Raw genomic sequence first — 20,918 nt, forward strand, 5'->3', positions numbered from 1 at the left:
TATAAATTGCAGCTACATGAATAAACAAATAACCTGTAGCAACTATTGGTGAGTTGTCTGTCAAATAGACTTTGGAATATACTATATTAAGTTATTGGGGTTAAATGTGATCCTCCATGAGCTTGTATCTGCTTTGGCCAGCCAGGCTCAATAGGTTGAGTAGTAAAAGAGACCAAATGACCAAATGCAGAACAGAACTGGGTTCCTCACAGGGCCAGCTCAAGTATTAGGAAGAGTGACTCTGTCACCTGAGGCAGCTGATTATGAGTGACATTAAAGGGAAGCAAATTGTTAATTTAATTTATTATTGTATTTTTACTATCAGTGAGGGTTAAAAGTGAGTTCCAGGTCTAAAAAGGTTGAAGATTGCTGTTAGGGGACATTTCCAGAGAGCACCAAAACAACCCCAGGTGTGGATTGGCACCCCCCTCCCACACACATGCACAGAATGTGTATTGCAAAGACAGACAAGCCTGAACTTGCCTGGTCTGTTGTTCTACCATCAAGGAGTGTCCAGGGCCAGCTGACAGCCAAATCTCCTACAAAAGAGACAGCCACGTCTGCTAGGATCTTGAGGATTGGAACTTCCATCTCCAGTCATATGGGACTTGCAAAAGCTGAATTCCATGCTCTGTCTTTCCCTGCCCATCCTGGATCATTAACATAGAATCTGTTGCATTTTGCTATAGATCTCCTTTAATGAATTAAGATGGTGTAGCTAGGTGATTAAGAAATTTGGAAGCTGGCAGAGTTAAAACTTAGTACCCCAGCTGGATCTCGTAGAAGAAATACGTATTCCTGATAGCAAGAATTCCCATTGTCCAATAGATGATGGCAGCTACTGACTGTTAGTGACATTTGCTGGAGGATTTACGGGGTCTCCAGACTGTCACTATTTTGCAGAAAGGATTCAAGCATCTCTGTACATACCATACATTTAAAGCAGACGGTTATCCACAAAGAATCCTGGGAACCGTAGTTTGTTAAGGGTGCTGGGAATTGTAGTTCTGTGAGAAGTAAACTACCGTTCCCAGGATGTATAAATGCCCCACAAACAAATCAGGATGAATACAGAATGAATATTCAGTGTATAACCACTCTGTAAACAAATCAGGATGAATGCTCAATAAAGACCAGATGTAATATAATCTCTGTAAGTTTTGTGCAAGCAAATTGGAACGAATGCTTAGTAAATGGATTGTTTGGAGGAGCCATTAATTCTATTAGTAAAGCTGGTATAACTTGACACACACACCCTCATTCAGTAACCCAGTTTACTGAGTGACCCTCTGGGGTGCAGGTATGCGAGTGATGAAAAAACTAAGGCCAGCTTGGCAATGGGCACAATTCAGCAAAATTTAGACCAGCTCTACATGTGCAGCAGAATGAGTGGGAATGGGAGAGTAGGGTCCTGAGGTTTGTAGAATGTACTGTGCTACTTCCACGTGCAGGTGGGGATTAATATTTTTAATCTCCACCCCACCCCTCCACATAAAACTTCCTGCAAGGAGAAAGCTATATATATAGCTTTCTATTTGCAGAGACTTTTCTATATGATGGTATATTCAAAAACAGTTGTTTCCAACTGCAGCTTAAAATGGTATAGTCCTTTCTTTCACCCCAAAAATCTTCCATCTCATTTTGCTGTATTTTAGGCTATGCCTTAAGTCAGGGGAAGCCAACATGGTGCCCTCTAGATGTTAGACGTCAACTCCCCATCATCCCCAGCCAGTAGGGCCAATAGTGAGGGATGATGGGAATTAACAGTGTAACATCTGGAGGGTGCCGTACACCTACCTTAGACACAGTTCTTAGCATGGAGTGCAATTCTTAGCATGTTTTCCAAGAAGTATGTACACCGCCCAGAAAGCCTTCGGGCTTAGGGCGGTATATAAATTAAATTAAATAAAATAAATAAATAAGTAAGTCCTACTGAACTGAATGGGGCTTGTTCCCTAGGAAGTTTGTTGAGGGTTGTGGTATTTTAGGAAAGCCATTTAGCAGACAGAAACAGCACAGTGTGTGCCACATGTATTCATTTATTTCATTTGTTGAATATATCCTGTCCTTTTTTCGCATGATGGTGCCAGGGTGAGTTACAATAAAACAAAACACATAATAATGACTACTAAATCATAATAAATAACATTTTATAAACTTTAAACATTAAAATTCACAGCATACAATACTCCCAACTGTTTCTGCAATCATAAAAACCAAGCATAACCTCGCCTGCTCATGATCCCTGTCTACCAAAGGCCTGGAAAAAAAAGGTAAGTTTTTATCTGGCACTTGAAGTTAAACGGGTCCACTGTCAGTTGTGTTTGAAAAGGGAGGACATTCCAAGGCTTGGGTACCACCACTGGAAAAATCCTCAGCGTCTGGAATCACAAGAAGGGCCTCTCCAGAACATCTTAGCTCAGACAGGTTGATACTGGGAGAGGCATTGCTTCAGATACTTGGCTCATAAGCCATTTGGGGCCTTATAGATCAATATTAACACCGTGAATTGGACTTGAGAGTATATAGGCATCCAGTGATGTTATTTGGTATAGAACTCATGCTACAAGGTTCCATTTCGCTGAAACAGTGAAAGCTCTGGTGGCTGCATTCTGTATCAGCTGTTGCTTCTGAACCATTTTCAAGAGCAGCCTCATATAAGAGCAGGTTACAGTAACCTCTGTCCAGGAATGGCCATCACTGGAGAGTAAGCTGGTGATAGGCACTTGGTGATACTGATGTCACTTGGGCCTCCACTGACAAAACTGGATCAAGGAGTCCTTATGAACCGTGTCCTTGTTTCTTTGGAGTACCTCCATCTTGTTAGGATTTGGCCTCAGTTTACTGGCCCTCAGACACCCCTCTGGAGACCTTACTGCTTCCAGACGATGGTCCAGCACCTGCACATCCTCACCTGATTCAGATAACAGAGACAAATAGAGTTGGGTGTCATCAGCATGTTGCTTGAAACCTCCTAACATCCTAACCTTTCCCAATGGCTTCATATAGATGTTGAAGAGCATGGGAGGCAATATGGAATCCTTTGGGATCCCACAACACAACTGCCATGGGGTTTGAGTAAAGGTTTCCCAATACCTCTCTTTGGAAACTACCCTGCAGGTAGGAGCAGAACCATCATAACACCATGCCTCCAACTCCCAACCCACAGAACTGTTCCAGGAGGATTATCATGGTAGATGGCAAGAGCATAAGAAGACCCTGCTGGATCAGACCAGTGGCCCAACTAGTCCAGCATCCTGTTCTCACAGTGGCCAACCAGCTGCCCATGGGAAGCCTGCAAGCAGGACCTGAGCGCAAGAGCACTCTCCCCCCTACAGTTTCCAGCAACTCGTATTCAGAAGCATACTGCCCATGGTGATAACAAAAGCCTTTGGGAGTTCAAAGAGAATCAACATGGTTGACTCCCTCTGTCTCATTCCCTCCAAAGATCAGCTTGAAGAACCTCAATCTGAAGCTGGATAGAAATGGATCCAGACACTAGCACATTTTCATGGCGTACTGGACTGTTGGCTCCACTGGCTGAGTCTGTCTGAAAGAGTTTCCACAAGTGTCAGCATAGATGCCAGGTAGGCCAGAGTGCAGTGCTTATGCAAATGTTGTTTTTCGGATATAGAAAGTGGAAGAGTGCCTCTTAAAACCTAAATGTACATTCTTGGTAATACAGGTTTGATATTGGAATGGCAGAATCTGAAAAATGACAAAAGCTGAAGAGGGCCTAATATAGTTTGAAAATGCTTGGGAAAGAGGACAAGAATCCTATAAAGGAGAAAAGTTAGGAGGAGTATCTTGGGTTCGCTTTTTAAAAAATTAGAAGTTCCTTAAGGCTCAGCCCTCACATTGACAGCAATTTCCTTTGGATTCCAGTGCTCTGCCTCCTGAGCACCATGATCTGAGTCTTAGGATAATAAATACCTAAGAGCAAATTGATTCAACACACAGAGAAGAATCTTCAAGAAAGTATAATAATGGGGAAGGGCACTGGAAGCTGATGTCAGTGGGGCAGTGAATCTGCTCCGGACACCTCCTTGAAAGTTCAGACTAAAACTCAGAGCAGATTCATTGCCCCACTGACATAGAAGCCATCAGCCTCCACGGAGGAGGGGACTTTCAGTGACTGAGAATGAGTGTGTGATAGGCTTACAAGAGAGAGCCATATAAGAAACTGACGGGAAATTGATCAGTTTGGTCAGATCAGGTGGTGACCAAACAAAGGACTAGGCAAGGGGTCTTGGGAATAATGGAAACATAATATGAGTAAGGACTCTAGTAGGATTTAATGTGGACCTGTTTTCGGTGCCAGGGATCAATGAAGAGATAGTAGGAACACATACTTCTGCGCATGTGCAGAGCTCATTTACTTCGCTACAGAGTGACCACAGCTTGCTCTGTTCATTCATACCATGAGACATATATATACCTCAGAGACTGTTTTCTCCCTATGCATGTCTACAACAAAGGCTCTTACCATATATGGAGCAAGAAATGCCAGACGTCCAAGCTGGATTTAGAAAGGGAAGAGGCACCAGAGATCATATCGCAAACATACGATGGATAATGGAACAGACCAAGGAATTTCAGAAGGAAATCACCCTGTACTTTAGAGATTATAGCAAAGCCTTTGACTGTATAGATCATGAAAGACTATGGAATGCTTTAAAAGAAATGGGGGTGCCACAGCATCTGATTGTCCTGATGCGCAACCTATACTGTCCCAATCGGACAGAGTGTGAGACGGGTGTATATTATCACTCTATTTGTTTAATTTCTACACAGAACATATCATATGGAAAGCAAGACTGGAGCAAGATGAAGGAGGTGTGAAAATTGGAGGGAGAAATATCAATAACTTAAGATATGCAGACGATACCATACTCTTAGCAGAAGCCAGTAATGATTTGAAACGAACGCTGATGAAAGTTAAAGAGAAAAGCACAAAAGCAGGACTACAGCTGAACGTCAAAAAGACTAAAGTAATGACAACAGAAGATTTATGTAACTTTAAAGGTGACAGTGAGGACATTGAACTTGTCAAGAATTATCAGTACCTTGGCACAGTCATTAACCCAAATGGAGACAATAGTCAAGAAATCAGAAGAAGGCTAGGACTGGGGAGGGCCGCTATGAGAGAACTAGAAAAGGTCCTCAACTGCAAACATGTGTCACTGAACACTAAAGTCAGGATCATTCAGACCATGGTATTCCCGATCTCTATGTATGGATGTGAAGGTTGGACAATGAAAAAAGCAGATAAGAGAAAAATCAATTCATTTGAAATGTGGTGTTGGAGAAGAGCTTTGCACATACCATGGACTGCGAAAAAGACAAATAATTGGGTGTTGGAACAAATTAAACCAGAACTGTCACTAGAAGCTAAAATGATGAAACTATCATACTTTGGACACATCATGAGAAGACATGATTCACTAGACGACAATAATGCTGGGAAAAATAGAAGGGAGTAGAAAAAGAGGAAGGCCAAACAAGAGATGAATTGATTCCATAAAGGAAGCCACAGACCTAAACTTACAAGATCTGAACAGGGTGGTTCATGACAGATGCTTTTGGAGGTCACTGATTCATAGGGTCGCCATAAGTCATAATCGACTTGAAGGCACATAACAACAACAACATGTCCCCCCAACACCATATATGCTTTGTGGATCAGGCTGTACTCCAGGTGTCTTTGCTTTGCAAAATAACATTGTCAGCTGGAAGGACTTTCCAAGACACTGTATTTGTCTCCCTCAGGAGATCTGCAGCTGCTCTTTGCCCTTTGCTTTGTACTTTTTAAAATAGTATGCAAACAAAATTTATTTTTAAAAGCCTTTGGCTATTGAGTATTATGTGCTGACCTGCTATTTTTGTAGTAGATGAGCATGCTTTTATTTTTAAAAGTGCCATTGTTTTTGATACAGGCTGATGGGTTCTTGCAAACCTACCTTTTCTCTGGAATTGTCAGCCTTTGTTTGCTCGCTCTTTGAGGAGCATAGATGATGATGATGATATTAGCTATCTGTATACCACTTTTTTGTATGTGGCCTTCCCATGTTATTCCAGACCTCATTTGTAGTGAATTGGGGTGTGTAATTTGTAGTGTAATTTGTAGTGAATTGGGGTGTGCAATTACACACCAGCCTACATAATGAATAAAGTGCTATTGAAGCTTTATTGGGCTAATGTTCCTTGAATTTAACACTTACTGTTTGCAGGTCCTGATTGTTTTCTTGGTTCCTAATTACAATGGGGGATTAGTGATTAATAGTGTATTAACTGCTGCAATGTTGGTTTTTGTTTCCATGAAGATGGGGAGGTAACTTTAATTACTATTTTCCTTTTATTTTTCTGTGTATTTTAAAAACATTATTTTGCTGTAAAAATGAAAATAATAGTGAGGGAAATAATCCCATCGCCTTTTCGGGAACAGAAACTGACAGTGAAGCAATGAAAGCTACAGCAGTACATCCACCTGGGAGTAAATCCCATTGAACTCATTGGGATTTGCTTCTGTGTAGGCATGTATAGGATTGCACTATAAAACAGTCTATTCATGGGGCAATTAATAGTTTCTTTACCATTAATCCGCTCACCTGTTTGTCAGATAGCTATAGCATGGGCTGAACTGACAAGGAGGAAACTGAATTAACATTGCTGGTAATCTTTACGTGTAAGTTAACCATATAAGAAAGTCTTGCTAGGTCATATAGTGTTATAGAAGGTACTTCTGCTTCTAACTTCTGCTTCTAACTAATTGTGGAAAATTGTGGAAAAGCAAAGCTGTAGCAGCACTGAAAAGTTTTAGGGTAGAAAGCAGCCTTGAGCTTTGGAAAAGCAAAATACCAATGTATGGAATAAAGAAATATCCTGAGATTAGGAATTTAGAGTTGTATTCAACTAAGCCCTACTCAGAGTAGACCCATTGAAATTAATCAACCTAAATTAGTCATGTCTAACTTCAGTGGTTCTGAGTAGGGCTAACACAGAATACCACCGTTAATAATTACTGTCCATATCATACTAGATGTATTTTTTACACACTACATGTTAGTACAACAAATGTTATCTGATATCTTGTCCATATACCCAGTTTAAAAATTACATCAAATCAACCCAATTACACCATGCAAGGTTAATGTAAACATTGGGGGTGGCTTTTTTTTTTTCCTGGACAGTTCCTCCAGAATCCCATCACTTTCAGTCTAGGGAATTGCTCTTTGTTCATTCAAGGTGTGTGGTGGCAAGGAGTCCTGTGTGCTAGCTGCTCAGGCTGTGGGTGTCTGAACAACACTATTTCAAATGTTTCAAAGACAAAATCGGGAAGGGGAACAGAGGCAGCGTATAGCCTTCACCTTGCAAATGTTCACACCCTGTGCTTTAAAACCCTTAGATCATCTCATAATGGAATCCATCAGATAGTGGGTTCTGAAGTGGATCATTGATCTGATCTGGGTCATGATCCACCAACATCAGATCAGATGAGTCCACTTTAGAATCCAAGTATAGTGAATTCCTCATGCATCCCTAGACCTACAGTTACATCCTGGCCCAGGACTGTGTAGCTGGGAACGGGTCTAAACATTAATCACTCACCTAAGGATCAGTTAATTATTGGACTCTATCCTTTCTGATTTTGTTTAGATACTTACCTTACAGTTATATACTTACCTTGCTTCCTCTTTTCTCCTCTCTATTAAACAAATCCTAGCTGTCCTCTCCCTTTCTGTTAAGCTGCCCGCTTCCCCCACCACCACCTTTTTTTCAGGGAATGTAGGCGTTGGTGGGCTTGAGGCACTGCACACTATCATCCATGTTGTTATCTGCCTTCAAGTTGATTATGACTTATGGCGACCCTATGAATCAGTGGTGACCTCCAAGAGCATCTGTCATGAACCACCCTGTTCAGACTATAACCTTTTGAGCCCAGGTTCCACAGTTGTCTTCAACATGAGGGGGTTCTGGGAGGAAAAGTGAAGTTACACTGTTAATAGAGCTCATTAAGGAAATGTAATCACTGGGGGGGGGTAGGAGCGGGGAGAACATTTCCACACATCTTCTGTGCCTGCCTCACGTCACCCAGAGCAGAATGAGATCCTTTCTGGATGCCTAGACGACAAAGACAAAACTTCTGGATTTTACAGCATGTTGCAAGGCTGAAAGTTTTAATTATAGAACAATGCTGTGAACTTGTTCAGCCTGTCTGCCAGGCCCTTTCCTGCTGCACCTTCGGCATTATCTTCCAAGAAATATTAATATCCCCTGTTGATCAATCTCTTAGGTTCCTGAGGGACATTCATTATTTTCATAAAAGGTCCTGTTCCTATCCCATGGGATCCTAAGAAGAGCCCTCTTCAGACCAAAGGCTCATCTAGTCCAGTATTCTGTTTCAAAGTGTTTCTGGGAAGCTCACTAGCAGAATGTGAAAACAATACCTCAACTGTTTGTCCCTCAGAATCTGGTATTCCAAGGTATATTGCCTCTGAACCAGGAAGTTCGTTTAGCTTGGTGTTTCCCAGACTTTCCCCCCCACTGACCGCTTGAAAATTGCTGATGGCCTTGATGGACTGCTAAATGGTTTTTCTGCCTTTTGTAGCAATTGCAGTGTGCTGTGCTAGATGCTGTGTGGTTTTTAACTGTATTTTATTCTTTTATTTCTTAGATTGTATTTTGTAGAATTTAAATTTGCATTCCATAGAATTCAAATTGTAATACAATTAAAATACACTATAAGAAATAAAAGAAGCAATACAATAAAAAATCAATATGAATGAAGCTCGTGGACCACAGTTTGGGAATCCCTGCTTTAGCTAGGCCCTGTAAATTTATCTGATTAATCTAAGCCAGTGGTCTTCACTGCATCTTGTAGCTGAAAATTCCACACGTTTATTATGTGTTATGTGACAAAATGCTTCCTATTGTCTCTTGTGAACCAGCTACCACTTACTTTCATTGAATGTAATGAGCTCTAGGTTAGGAAAGAGGAAGAAAAAAATATCTATTCTCTCCTTTATTCATTCATTTTGTAAACTTATAACTCCATTAGTCATCTTTTTCCTGATCCTTTGGGCAGCATACCAAATTCTGGGGAAAGTCATGTGCTTTAAATGCTTCAAGTGTGCTTTAAATGTGACTTCCATTTATATCCATAAACCTTATTGATTCATTTCTCCGCTTTCCTCTGTTTGAAAGGCATTCTTCGCAGAGCTTGGAAAAGTTACTTTTTTGAACTACAACTTCCATCAGCCCAATCCAGTGTCCATGCTGGCTGGGGCTGATGGGAGTTGTAGTTCAAAAAAGTAACTTTTCCAAGCTCTGTTCTGAAGTCTTCCCTACTCTCTGTGTGACCTAGAACACGATTCTTAATCTGATGGGGAGCCTTCACCAGTATAGGAGGCCTCCCCAATTCAGAAGAATTCCCTTCAGTACACTCGTCTCTCGCTTGTGTAATTGTCATTGCACAAGGGAACGGAATGCCTGAATAGAATACATGAGTGCAATTTGTTGGGAGGCTCCCTGTTGTTGTTGTTATTTATTAATTTATATATTACTTACATGCCAAAATGGCTCCTAAGCAGTTTACAAGTATAAAAATTATAAAATCCATACATAATTAAAATACACAATAATATAGTTGCATCAAAGCATTAAAACATCCTTAATTAAAATATACAATAAAACAAGCCAGTTAAAAAGTACAACACTTAAATCAGTTTAAAAAACAATTAATACAATTAGATCAGGAAGTTCAAGTACAGGGGAATGCTTGCCAGAACAGGTGCATCTTCAAGAGCTGGCAGAATGCCAATACTGATGAGGCAGGCCTCTCATATTTCAGACTGATCTCATGGTTGTTGGCTGACTCTGGCTTTTTCAGGCCAGCAAGCACATTCCCCCCCCGCCCCTTCACATGTTAAGGGTTGAACACCTGACTAGGGCTTCTGTCTTAACTGCCAAATGAGTTGGAGGTTCAAATTCTGTATGCAGAAGATGCCCAGCACCCTCCAAAATCGTTCGCCAAAAATTGTTGATTTCACCTAAACTTGATACCCAATCAGAGAGTAACACTGGAAAATTAGAAATGATCTTTACAACTTTGACAAGCTCTTTTCTCTAAATTTTTATCCCATTAATATAATAACAAAAAAGAAATTTAGTGCACTACTCACATAGTATACCTTACTATCTTGGCATGTAATAGCAGCGGATGTGGGTCAGCCTCTTGGTCTAATAAGACAATCTATTTCCTAGACTACAGTGTGGTGTAGTAAATTGGGGGGAGCATGGCAGAAGTGTCATGGATTGAATTAGGAATCCCCTGAAGAGTATGATGTAGTCCTTCTGTCTGTCTGCACACACACCATACATTTTAAAGCACATTACTTCCCCCAAAGAACTCTGGGAACTATAGTTTGTTAAGGGTACTAGAAGTTATAGCTCTATGAGGGGTAAGCTACAGTTCCCAGGATTCTTTGGGAGAAGTCCTGTGCTTTAAATGTATGGTGTGTATGCAGCCTTTGGTACCATGGTCAAAAGCCATACTAGACTATAGCATGCCACAGAGTGTGGTGGTGCTGTACAAAATGTGCATGTGGATGACTTAAAAAGCAAGTGAGCCTTGGCATGTGCTATGCATGAAGGAGAAAGCAAACAGAATCACTGACTGATCTGACAAAAAGACGAAAAATGCCCTTCCAGATTTTAGATACGACAACTAGTTAGACCTCACATTTGTGTGAAATAGAGCTGGTATAGCATAGTGGCTAAGAGACTCATCTGTACACTAAAATGTCCCTGGTTTGAATCTTGCTTTTGGCACAAACTTACTTTTGGACCTTAGGCAAGCCCCTCTGTTTCAGCCTCAATCCCCCTTCCCTTTGCAATATGGGGACAATAATACTGACTTCCCTTATGGGATTGTTGTAAGCATTACAAGATCATTAATGCAAAGTGCATTAAACATTCTAAAAGTGCCATATAAATGCTCAGAATTGTTACTCTTTCAACAGGTATCTTTTCCTTTTAGGGTCTCCATGATTCAGAGTGGCTTTGTGGTAAGGGAGCTTTGGAGGAAGCAGAAGTTGCTTCCCCTTCCTCTTTCCCAGCTTGATTTGAAATGTTGACAATGCTCTCTATATGACTTGCAACATTGAGTTTTTAATGAGGAAAGGATTTCCTGTGTTCCTCACCATTAGACCTCTCTCACAGACCTGAGTCCCACAGCCTTAGACCCGAGTCCCTTCCAGGTTGACGTCCAGGGATGAGAACTTGCCTTGTTTCTGTATCCATCATATTTAGCCTGACGGTAGTCTGACAGAGGTGTGCATTCACAAACATGGCTGTGCCAACATTCCAGGGATGCAAAACATTCCTGTGCTAGGAGAGTGATCCCCTCCTCCTAATCTTAGTAGGCTAAAGGTTCCGCTGTTGAGAACATGATTGCCTTGCCTACCTAATTAGTTCATGTGAGATGCCCATAATGTCAACCTGTGGATTACATGTGTAAAGATCATGCTGAATCATAGGACTAGTCCCCTTCCATCGTTGCTCTATACCTACACTAGCTATTTCCAGACTGTGGGTCAGATCACACTAGTGTTCACTGAGATAAATTAAGTAATTAAAGGCACTTATGAGTCCAGAGTTCCCACCCATAGAAAGGTGGGCCAGGCTGTCTCAGAGCCATGTTCCTTTAATTGGAAAGCCTTTCCTCTTATTCTCAGATGCGTTGATGGACAATTATGAGAGAAAAGCACTTCCCACATACGCAGAAACAATCTTGCTTGCTCTTAATGTTACATTTCTATCCTACTTTTGTCCAGAAGATTTAGGGCGGCATGTGTCTCATTTTATCCTCATGATAGTCTTATGGGGTGAGGCAGTGCTGTAGGGTAGGCGTTGCTGGGAAAAACTGGCTTGCTCAAGACTCTCCGGGGCGCTTTGAAGCCATACCTCTCTGGATGATGTCCAATGCTAGTTTTCAACTGGTGGGTCAAGCCCCAAAAGTGGATTGTGCCTCAGTCTAAGCAAGGTAGATGAAAGTAGCACCACAACTATTTTTAAAAAGAGAATGAGAAAGGGGGGGCAGTGAAGAGTAATTAATTGGAAAGATAGGCATATAACAATTAAAAGTGGGTCCCCTGTTACTGGTTGGAATTGAGGTGGATCCATGGTAGACAACTACACCACACATGCTCCGCAGTTCTGCCATGGTTGGTATCTCCTTTCCCCCCTGCTTTTAACCCACCACAAGCAACAAAGGAAAGCAAATTGGCATTACAAACAGGAACACAGGGAGAAGCTGCAGGCAAGGCATAAACAATGCTGCAAGCAGTATCAATGAAAACGACAAAATATGAGAGGAATGTCTTACAGAAATCACACCGCTTCTGAGCTGGAGGTCTAGAGGAGTTATGTAAGGACAGTGGGGTTTAAATATAGATCACAGGGTGCCTCTTATGCAACATGCACTGGTAATTTCTACGACAAATCTGTGAGCTGTACAAAAATTGATGAGATGTTCCTTTGAGTTCATTCATATCCAGCTGTGCCTGTTTTACGTCTGAAATTATTCAGAATCACTTTGGCCTTAGTGGACTGGCTTGGTCATATTTCTTGGAGGCTGTATCTGCCATTGCTCTGAAGCAGGAAGAAGTGGAAGAACGGCAAGGCTTTCTTGGGCTTTGCACATGAAGGGTAGGGTGGTGCACAATAATCTAGGTGGTTTACAATAATCTAGACAGAGCTTTTCTCCTTTCTGGCAGGGCTCCTGTGTATTTAACTGTGGTGTGGCAGACATTCAACAAGTGCAGCTGTCCAGTGCCATTGACCAAATCCACGGCATCCCATTAAAACTGAAGGCATTTGTGAAGGCATAAGAGCACTGCCAGAAGACCCTAAGAACCATCTGAGGTGACTGATGATCAGTACTTAATTTCTGTAAAAGCTGTGCTTGGAAACCCCATTCTCTGCTGTGAAAGCCTTCTCCATAGTTACTTAGTGATGAGGGAAATGTACTCTGCCCCTGCACAGAGGCATTTCATGTATTCTTACATCTTGCATTTCTTATTTCATACGCTTATGGAAAACAGGTACTGATGCTGAACCCTTGGTGAACCTTGGCACAAATTAAGCCCTGGCCTGCTGTAGTTCCATCTCAAAAGGTAAACAGGTCTGGGGCCTGATAAATAATTACCTGGGAACACTTGCTGGAGGAGTGATAGGATGCAATGTAATTAATATGTACATTAAAACAAAAGTTCTAATGCTACTCTGGACGCTGTTTGGCAATGCATGCCAGCAAAGATGTCTGGCTTCTGCCTGGATCCTGTACTTCAGTTGGACAGAGTGCATGGCCATAGTGCATATGAGTTATGACACAGTGCTATTTGTGAACAATTGTTTGGTAACTTGAACCGTGCTTTTGTGCCTGTGAAAATGCAGCTAGATGCCAACTGTCTGCACTACTGATTAGGTATCATAGCAGACAACCTGGGGTGGTGGTGGTCAGGGTCCTATTGAAAAAATATTGCATTTCCTGTCTCCACTCAGTCATATATTCATTGCAAACAACTTGACAGGCAAACTGCACAGCTGATCCAGGATCTGAATTGGTTCTTATGAGACGTGATCTGGTGGTGGACACTTATGGACTTCAGTACTGCATGAATCTAGATTTAGGATTGCTAACAGTGTTCTGACCTTTACAGCTAAGATGCTGGTTCAGATTTCAGGAGGCGGAGAGGACAAGGGATTTTCAGAAAAGATGCAGCAAGAACCAAAGCCTATATTCAAGATAGTTGTGGTGGTGGTGGAAACTGTGCATTTCAAGAGCACTGGCTATGAATATTTATTTTTTCTTGTGCCTCTTGAGTCCCTTGGTCTTCTGAAGAGGAGAAAATACTGGTCTGAAAGCCAGCACTCCACCCACTCAAAAAAAAAAAAAAAGCAGCAGGACCTATAAGAGGCTCATCTGAGGTGGATTGGAGCCTATGTGGGCGAGGCCCCATTGTAACAATTTATACCTACATAACTTCCCAAATCACCTGGTTGCCTTTCGTTCCAGGGACTTAGAAGAAGGAACAGTATGATTGTTCCAGGGGACGGTGCAACCAGGGAGATCACATGGCTGGTTGCCAGCAACTGTCCCACTGTCCCCTGCTGCTTCTCAAATCTTCTGTTGAGTCTGGGTCATAGTTCTCACTGAAGTGGTAAACGTGTGTTTGGGCAATACCACCTCAGACTGCAGATGGGATATGTGAATAATGCTCTTTCACATGAGTGAATGCTCCTTCCTTCAATATAGAAAACTAGATGTCAGAGAGAAGAGTTTCTGTTTTGGTTTGGTTTGCATGGAGGAGCATCCACTAATGTGAGTCCCCATCTGCAGGCTGAAATGGTTAGGGGGATGCTGAGCAGGAAAATGGCAATTTCTGTGGTGGAAGGTTCTCCCCATAAATATTCCATTAGTTTCACCTTTGTTATCCTTTAGGGGCCAAGTCAAAATTATTGTATTTTCCTCTTTATTTGGTGAATAATTCATTTTTCTGTTGCATTTTCTATTGTTATTTTTAAAGTTAGATTCTATATTTTAGACTGTAGATGTTATTGTCAATTGTTTTCTGCTGGTAAAATGTCTGAGGGGGCCTAAAAAGTGGGACATAAATATTGTAAATAAACACGTAATTAAATGTGAAAATGGGCTTCCTGGGTTGTAGGCAAAAATACATATAACGATGGACAGGACTTTAAACAAATAATAATTAGGTGATACAATTCACCAGTCATCATGGAAGTTACTTTTTGATCCACTTTGCGTTATTATTAGAAGAATCTCTTTATGACATTACATGAATAATGTACTTGTTTTCTTCTTTCTAATGCTGGAGGGGGTGAAGAGGTGGTTGGAAACATAAAGTCTGTGGCAGCATTAAACACTTCTCTTAAATCCATGGCTCTGACCCCTTAGCTTCTCATGCATATCCTCCTGACCTTTTAAAACTCAGCTGGCTGTAAACAAAAATTCTCGACACACAGATGTCAGATAAGAAGCAGGAGAGGCGGTGGTGACGGGGGAAATAGATAGAGGGGAAGCAAAGAAAGTGAAAAGATGAACTGGGCCAAAGTCAAAACTATTGCAAAGTTCTCTGGATTATGGATCTGTGTCCAATCCAGGCCAAATATTTTTAAAAACAATAGGAATGATGTGGTTGTTTCTTGTTAAAATATCAACTAGAATCCCTAGCCGGCAGTCAGAAGGGAAGAAAGAAAAAGCAAAAAAATAGTATTGGCTCTTCCTCTACAGAGCAGCTGGAAAAACGATAGCACTGTGGGTGAGCCTTGTTTCTTGTTTGTGTTTATCAAGAAGCAGAGATGATGACGGTAACAAAACGGAGTCTTCTCATGTTGCCGGGGGGGGGGCACCAGAAGCAGTTTTGTACAAACATCGCTCCCCATTCCTCTGTTGCCACCCCATCACATTCCAGCACCCCATGACTTGCACGACCTCTGTAAAAGCTGCACCTCTCCCCTCTCCATCTTGGCTTGCTTTTTTATTTCCTTGGAACATATAACAACACCTTCTGTGCACCAGAGAGAGGCCTCTTGGGTCAAGAGGTATTTCTCCCCCCCTCCACCCCCAAGTAGAAATGGCTGTGCCTCAAGTACAGAAAACAATTTCAATTTCAAGCCAACTGACTCACCTCCCCTTCCTGATTTAGTTGGAAAACTCTCAGCTGTACCAAAGCCACACAGAGGGCTTGGTCTGCTACAGAGCTGAAGGGAAAAGTGAGCCAGTTGACCAGCTACTGTCCATTCTCTGTCATTTCCCCCCCCCTCCTGTGCCTTTTTTAAAAAAAAAAATTGGGGTGTGGGAGAGAAATAGAGATTGTGGGGAATTTCTGACCCTTCAGATGTTGTTGGACTACTACTCCCATCATCCCTGATTATTGGGCAGGCTCGCTGGGGCTGATGGGAGTTGGGAGTCCAACAATGGCTGCAGGGCTGCAGGTCCCCTGTCCCTGATTTCCACTGAGACCTCCAGCCCTTGATGTTTAGACATAGATTACTTGGTGCTGAGGAGGCTGTAACACTGACTAGATGAAGAGACTGACAGAAACTTTATTATTAACTAGAGAAATGTTCCCCTTGTGGAAGGTGATAGGATACATAGAATGAGTACGGACTCTGTTGCACAGCATTCCATCTCCTATCACCTCTGTCTGAATTACTGATGACGTGTGTCTGTGTGAAAGGTGTGTGCATTAATGAGGTATGTCTGGGAGGGAGGAATGGACAGAGCCCTTTATTTCCAGTCCATGTCAACTTTGCCTATGTTCATTCATAGCTCCATTACGTCGCATTTCTGCATCTGTGATTTTTAAAACAGTGTATTATTTTTGTATGTATTTTTTTCATGATGCATACATTTTATACTATCTTATACAAATTTTTACTTGGATTTTGTTACGGTGTTTTGAGCTCTGTATCGCAAAATTTGGAGAAGTGTGGAAGCTGATGGATAACTGTTCCAATCTGTGTCTTGCTCTGGGAAGTCACTTCCCTAGTGTGAAGGGATGTGTGTTACTCCTGCAGGTGGCAGTGATAATTTCAGGGAATGAATTCTAGGAAGCCAGTCCCTGGGGTTGCTTCTGTAAGAGGAGGGTTGGATAGATAAGAACATTCTCCCTCTTTTGTGCCTCAACTCTTCAAGCAACTGTCTACTGCAGGGACTAGCTCCTTTAGTTGGCTCAACAGAGGCAACCCCAGAGAGCTGCTGAAGGAACCAGCTGTGTGTTATGTGTCTCCTCTGTCCATTGGCCGTGCTGAGTATGCTACCTCTCTGCTGTGCTGCCTGATATCCAAAGCTCTTTTACTCCCACAACTGTTCTTTCAAAAGAAGTACTATTTTTCCTGAAGAGCACCAAATTTGATTCTCTTTTGGGACAGGCTGTACACCTTGGGTGAACACTTGGGCACTCTTGGCATGTGTGCAGGGACAAAAAAAATGAGGATGGCTGGAGGTAGCGAGTTGTATTCTGCTTTGGTCTCTGCTGACCACCCAGACTGGCAGCACCTCCGAGCATTCGTGGTTTTTTTGTTAAAGGAGGGCTACAGTGTTGCACAACACTGACACTTAATCACTGTGCAGGAAATCAAGTTGCAGTCTGCTTCCAAAAAAGGCTGAAGCCATAAGGAGAAGCAGCCGGATAAATATAACCACAATCTGAAGGAACATACACAACACTGAGGGAGTTACTTCTGTTGGTGGAGGTATTGAGCATCATCATCATATACTAATAGAGAACTCAGTCTGAGTGCCAATCCCTATGTAGCCAAAACAGCACCGTCTGCACACATGAGAGTGGTGTCATTGGATTTTTGGGAAACCCAACGGTTTGCAGAAACGCAAAAATCATTAAGGCTGCACCCAACCTTAGTCCTACTCAGAGCAGACACAGTGAAATTAACAGACATAAGTTACTTGGGTTCATTAATTTCAGTGGATCTATTCTGAGTATGACTTAGTTGGATACAACCCTTTAGGGGAGAAAAACCCCCAGACAGGCTAATAAGGACTGGGCATGTTCAGCAGGCACATAATGCTAACTGGCGGATGGGGAAAAACTTGGAAAAACCAAGGGATAGAGTGGTGTATTCTGGAAGAGGGCATGGCTGATTGACTAGAATCCTGAACAGGGGCACTTCAAACTGCAACATTTAGTTGCAGCTCCCACTTCTACTTCTGTACAGCTTGGGACCAGGATACCTGAAAGATTGTCTTACCCCTTATATATCCAGTTGATCATTTGCTCTGCATGTGAAGGCCTCCTGCAGATACCATCTCATCAGGAGGTCCATTCAGCACAACATTGGAAGGAGACCTTTAATGTTGTGGCACCTATCCTTTGAAATTCCCTCCCCTTAAATATTAGACAGGTGCACTCTCTGTTGTTTTTTGGGGGGTCTACTGAAGACCTTCCTCTTTCAACATGCTTTTAAGTAGAGACCATATCCCAGTCTGCATCTGGGTTGGAACTGTTTTTAAAATGTTTTTTTTTAAATGTTCTTAGTGTTTTATCACTTGTTTGCCACCCTGGCCTCCTTCTGGGAGGAAGGGTGGAATATAAATTTAATAAATAATAATAAGTATAAATTTCATCTAGGTGTGTCCAGCATTTGTTGGAATGCACAAGCATTCAAAGTGTGGACTGGGGGAGGGTCATGCATGCAAGCTGTACCCCCAACATTCGCATGTGCACTGGCTCCCTCCGCTCATTCTGTGATCTTCTCATGTTGAGCGGGGAAGGTCTGCAGGGGACTTTTACTTGTGTTCCTTGAACGTGTATATTACCCTCTGCAGAACTGAGCCAGAAAAAGCAGGGTCCCTGACTGCATGGAGGGCTCTGCTCACCTTCAAGTGAACATGAATAAAAGTAAAAGGCCCCCTGCAGGCCTTCCCTGCTTGACATGGGAAGGTTGGAACAGGGATGATGAGATTTGCATGCATGTCCCTGTCCCCATTTCTACATATTTAGGCAAATGTCTGAACATGGCTTATATATTACCCTCCCCCAGAAGTGTGTAGCTTGGCTTGCTTGCTTGAGCTGTCTGTATGTGTATATAAATGTACCTTTTATATCCAGAACATCTTAAATCCCAAATAAGTTACTTTCATATCTGTTATCTGCCACAGTGTATAACCATTGTTTGAGCTCCAAATTGTGTAACACTTTTATCAGGGTTTCCCCACGTATTTTCTAATAAATCTTACAATAGGTTCATTTGAACATTTTACACCGCTCTTGGATAATTCAAGTTTCAATAATAGGCACTGTTTTCTTCCTAATTATTGCAATTGTATGGTAGGTTTGCTACCTTGTGACCTCTTAAAAGGTTGGCACTTAGGGCAGAATGCCTTTGAGCATGTACAGAGTACCTCCGACAACATACATTTGAGAAGAAGAAAGCCCCAGAACTACTACTGATGGCTGATTTTCAAGAAGTAGAAGCCAGTATAATTCTGCTGGAGGCTGGTAGGCCAGGTCTGTCAGAAGAAAAATCAGACCCACCCTGTGCTCAGGATCATCTGCTAGAGTATAATAGGCAAGCATTTTTTATTCTGCCATCAAAACATTGAAACTATGTGAGGAGTGAGTTGAGATGGAACGGAAAGGCAACAGCTAGATATGAAAGAGAAAACAAACCTCAGCACAGTTGCCCAGAGAGAGACACTAAGCCCAACAGCAAATAGCAACCATTGATGCGGTCTGTTAATCCCTGCCATTGAGGATTAAGTGCTGGAGGCAATTCCCCCAGTTTCCCACCCCTTTGTGGATATTATAGTTCAGTGGCTAGGGATCAGCTGAGGATCTTACTCATTGTCTTCCTCCCACCTCTTTCCCAAGCTGCCTAAATATTAGGGTGCCTCTCTGCAATGATATGGTCAGACATGTTCCAGCAAAAGTACCAGTGCTTTTTCCAGATTTCCTGTCTCCCCCTCAAATCTTAAAATCTTCTTGTTGTTGTTTTTAATACCCTACCAGAAATGGTTGCATCAAGCCACAGAGCGATAGCAATAATGGAGAACCATTATGGAGAAACACCCCCACACATTAGTCGACTCTAGTGCATTAGTGCTTCAGTACCTTTATTGTTTGGCCTTGAATGGCTTAATATATCTCTGCCTTTGCTTCAGTGATGCTAATTTAGAGTAAAAGGGCTAATAAGAGCTGCACATCTTCTGATGCACCAAGCTAAATGTGGCCCACCAGCTACCTTGTCTTTCCCTTGGCCACCAGCCCATTTTGACTATGGCATCTTCCTCTGGCCTTTTGGGTCCTTCTCCGGAACCCAACTACTGGTCCTCTATAAACCATGTCATTACCTCTGGCGCTGCAGGCCCTGACAACGCCTGGGATTGATGATTGTGTCCTAAGGACTAGGATACCCCATATTTTACCATTGAGTAGATTCATACTATTGCCAAATGGAATTTTGAAACTTTAATGATTTTCAAAATTCAGACCAATTATTTAAAAAAGTGCATTCTGCAACTCAAACTCATTTCTTTGATCCTCTTACTCCAGACAATACTGGCTGATTGAGGCTGAAAGGGAAGGACACTTAGCACATGCTTAGAGACACTCTTGTCCGTGCTAATGTTTCACATGTTCCAGGGCTGGCATTCAAATCACAGTTCCAGGATTGAGTTCTGGCTCAAATTAATCACTGGTGAATAGAATTGTCACCTTGTTCTCGCAATTTGAAGTGTATATTGGGTAGTTTATTGATTTCATATGTGCTACTCTCCCGCACCCCCTCCTGGCAGGACTGACAGATGATGAAGACATCAAGGTGATGCTGAAGGGGACACCCTTCTGGAAAGTCAAGGCCCACCAACCACAGAAGCAAAGACTGTATCGGCTGCAGGAAGATGGGATGACCATCTGGTTTGAGACCCGTTTTAAAAAGGCATACTCAAAACATGTCTGTAAGTATCTCTCTGTGTGTGTACCCCTCTAATTGTTACTGGGCATGATGAATACCAGACTTGCAATGCAAGTCTAGAATAATTTTGCAAGATCTAGAACTGGTAAGCCTTCCAGTTGGAATACCTAGAAATAGTACTGCTTGCTCCAGTACCTAGAACTGAGAGTGCTTCCAGACTGTCACTATTTTTGGGTGGGATCAATCACGTGCAGGCAAATTTAGGTTGCATAATTATAGTTGATTGGGAGGTCTTGCACAATAAGCCCAGTCCACCAAAATATTGGATTGTGCAGTAAGGAAAGTGACAGGAAAATGCATTGGAAAGTGTAAGGTAACACTTATTTTGAGTGACACAGCTTCATTTAACCTCCCTGCAAACAAATCAAAATGAGTGCTTCTTAGATAGCCAGTGTTGT

General features: G+C 42.1%; 1 protein-coding gene and 1 long non-coding RNA gene across 3 annotated transcripts in view; both read left to right on the top strand.

Moving 5' to 3' along the window:
- The window catches only part of PLCD3 (phospholipase C delta 3), a 66,882-nt gene that overhangs the window by 11,568 nt on the left and 34,396 nt on the right, over positions 1-20,918 (top strand). Inside the window, exons 2-3 of one of the 2 annotated variants that reach the window (XM_061590471.1) lie at positions 12,777-12,924; positions 20,342-20,503. In XM_061590471.1, the coding sequence (XP_061446455.1) occupies positions 20,371-20,503 (133 nt within the window). In that variant the 5' untranslated portion in view covers positions 12,777-12,924; positions 20,342-20,370. The remainder of the gene's footprint in view (positions 1-12,776; positions 12,925-20,341; positions 20,504-20,918) is intronic. The other variant, XM_061590470.1, reaches the window with a different exon arrangement.
- On the top strand, positions 2,184-6,170 carry LOC133366655 (uncharacterized). The gene is made up of 3 exons (XR_009758466.1): positions 2,184-2,273; positions 3,449-3,587; positions 4,795-6,170. It is a non-coding gene; the product is annotated as an uncharacterized LOC133366655 (long non-coding RNA).

Source organism: Rhineura floridana, chromosome 11, assembly GCF_030035675.1.
Source record: "Rhineura floridana isolate rRhiFlo1 chromosome 11, rRhiFlo1.hap2, whole genome shotgun sequence".
Classification (NCBI taxonomy): Eukaryota; Metazoa; Chordata; class Lepidosauria; order Squamata; family Rhineuridae; genus Rhineura; species Rhineura floridana.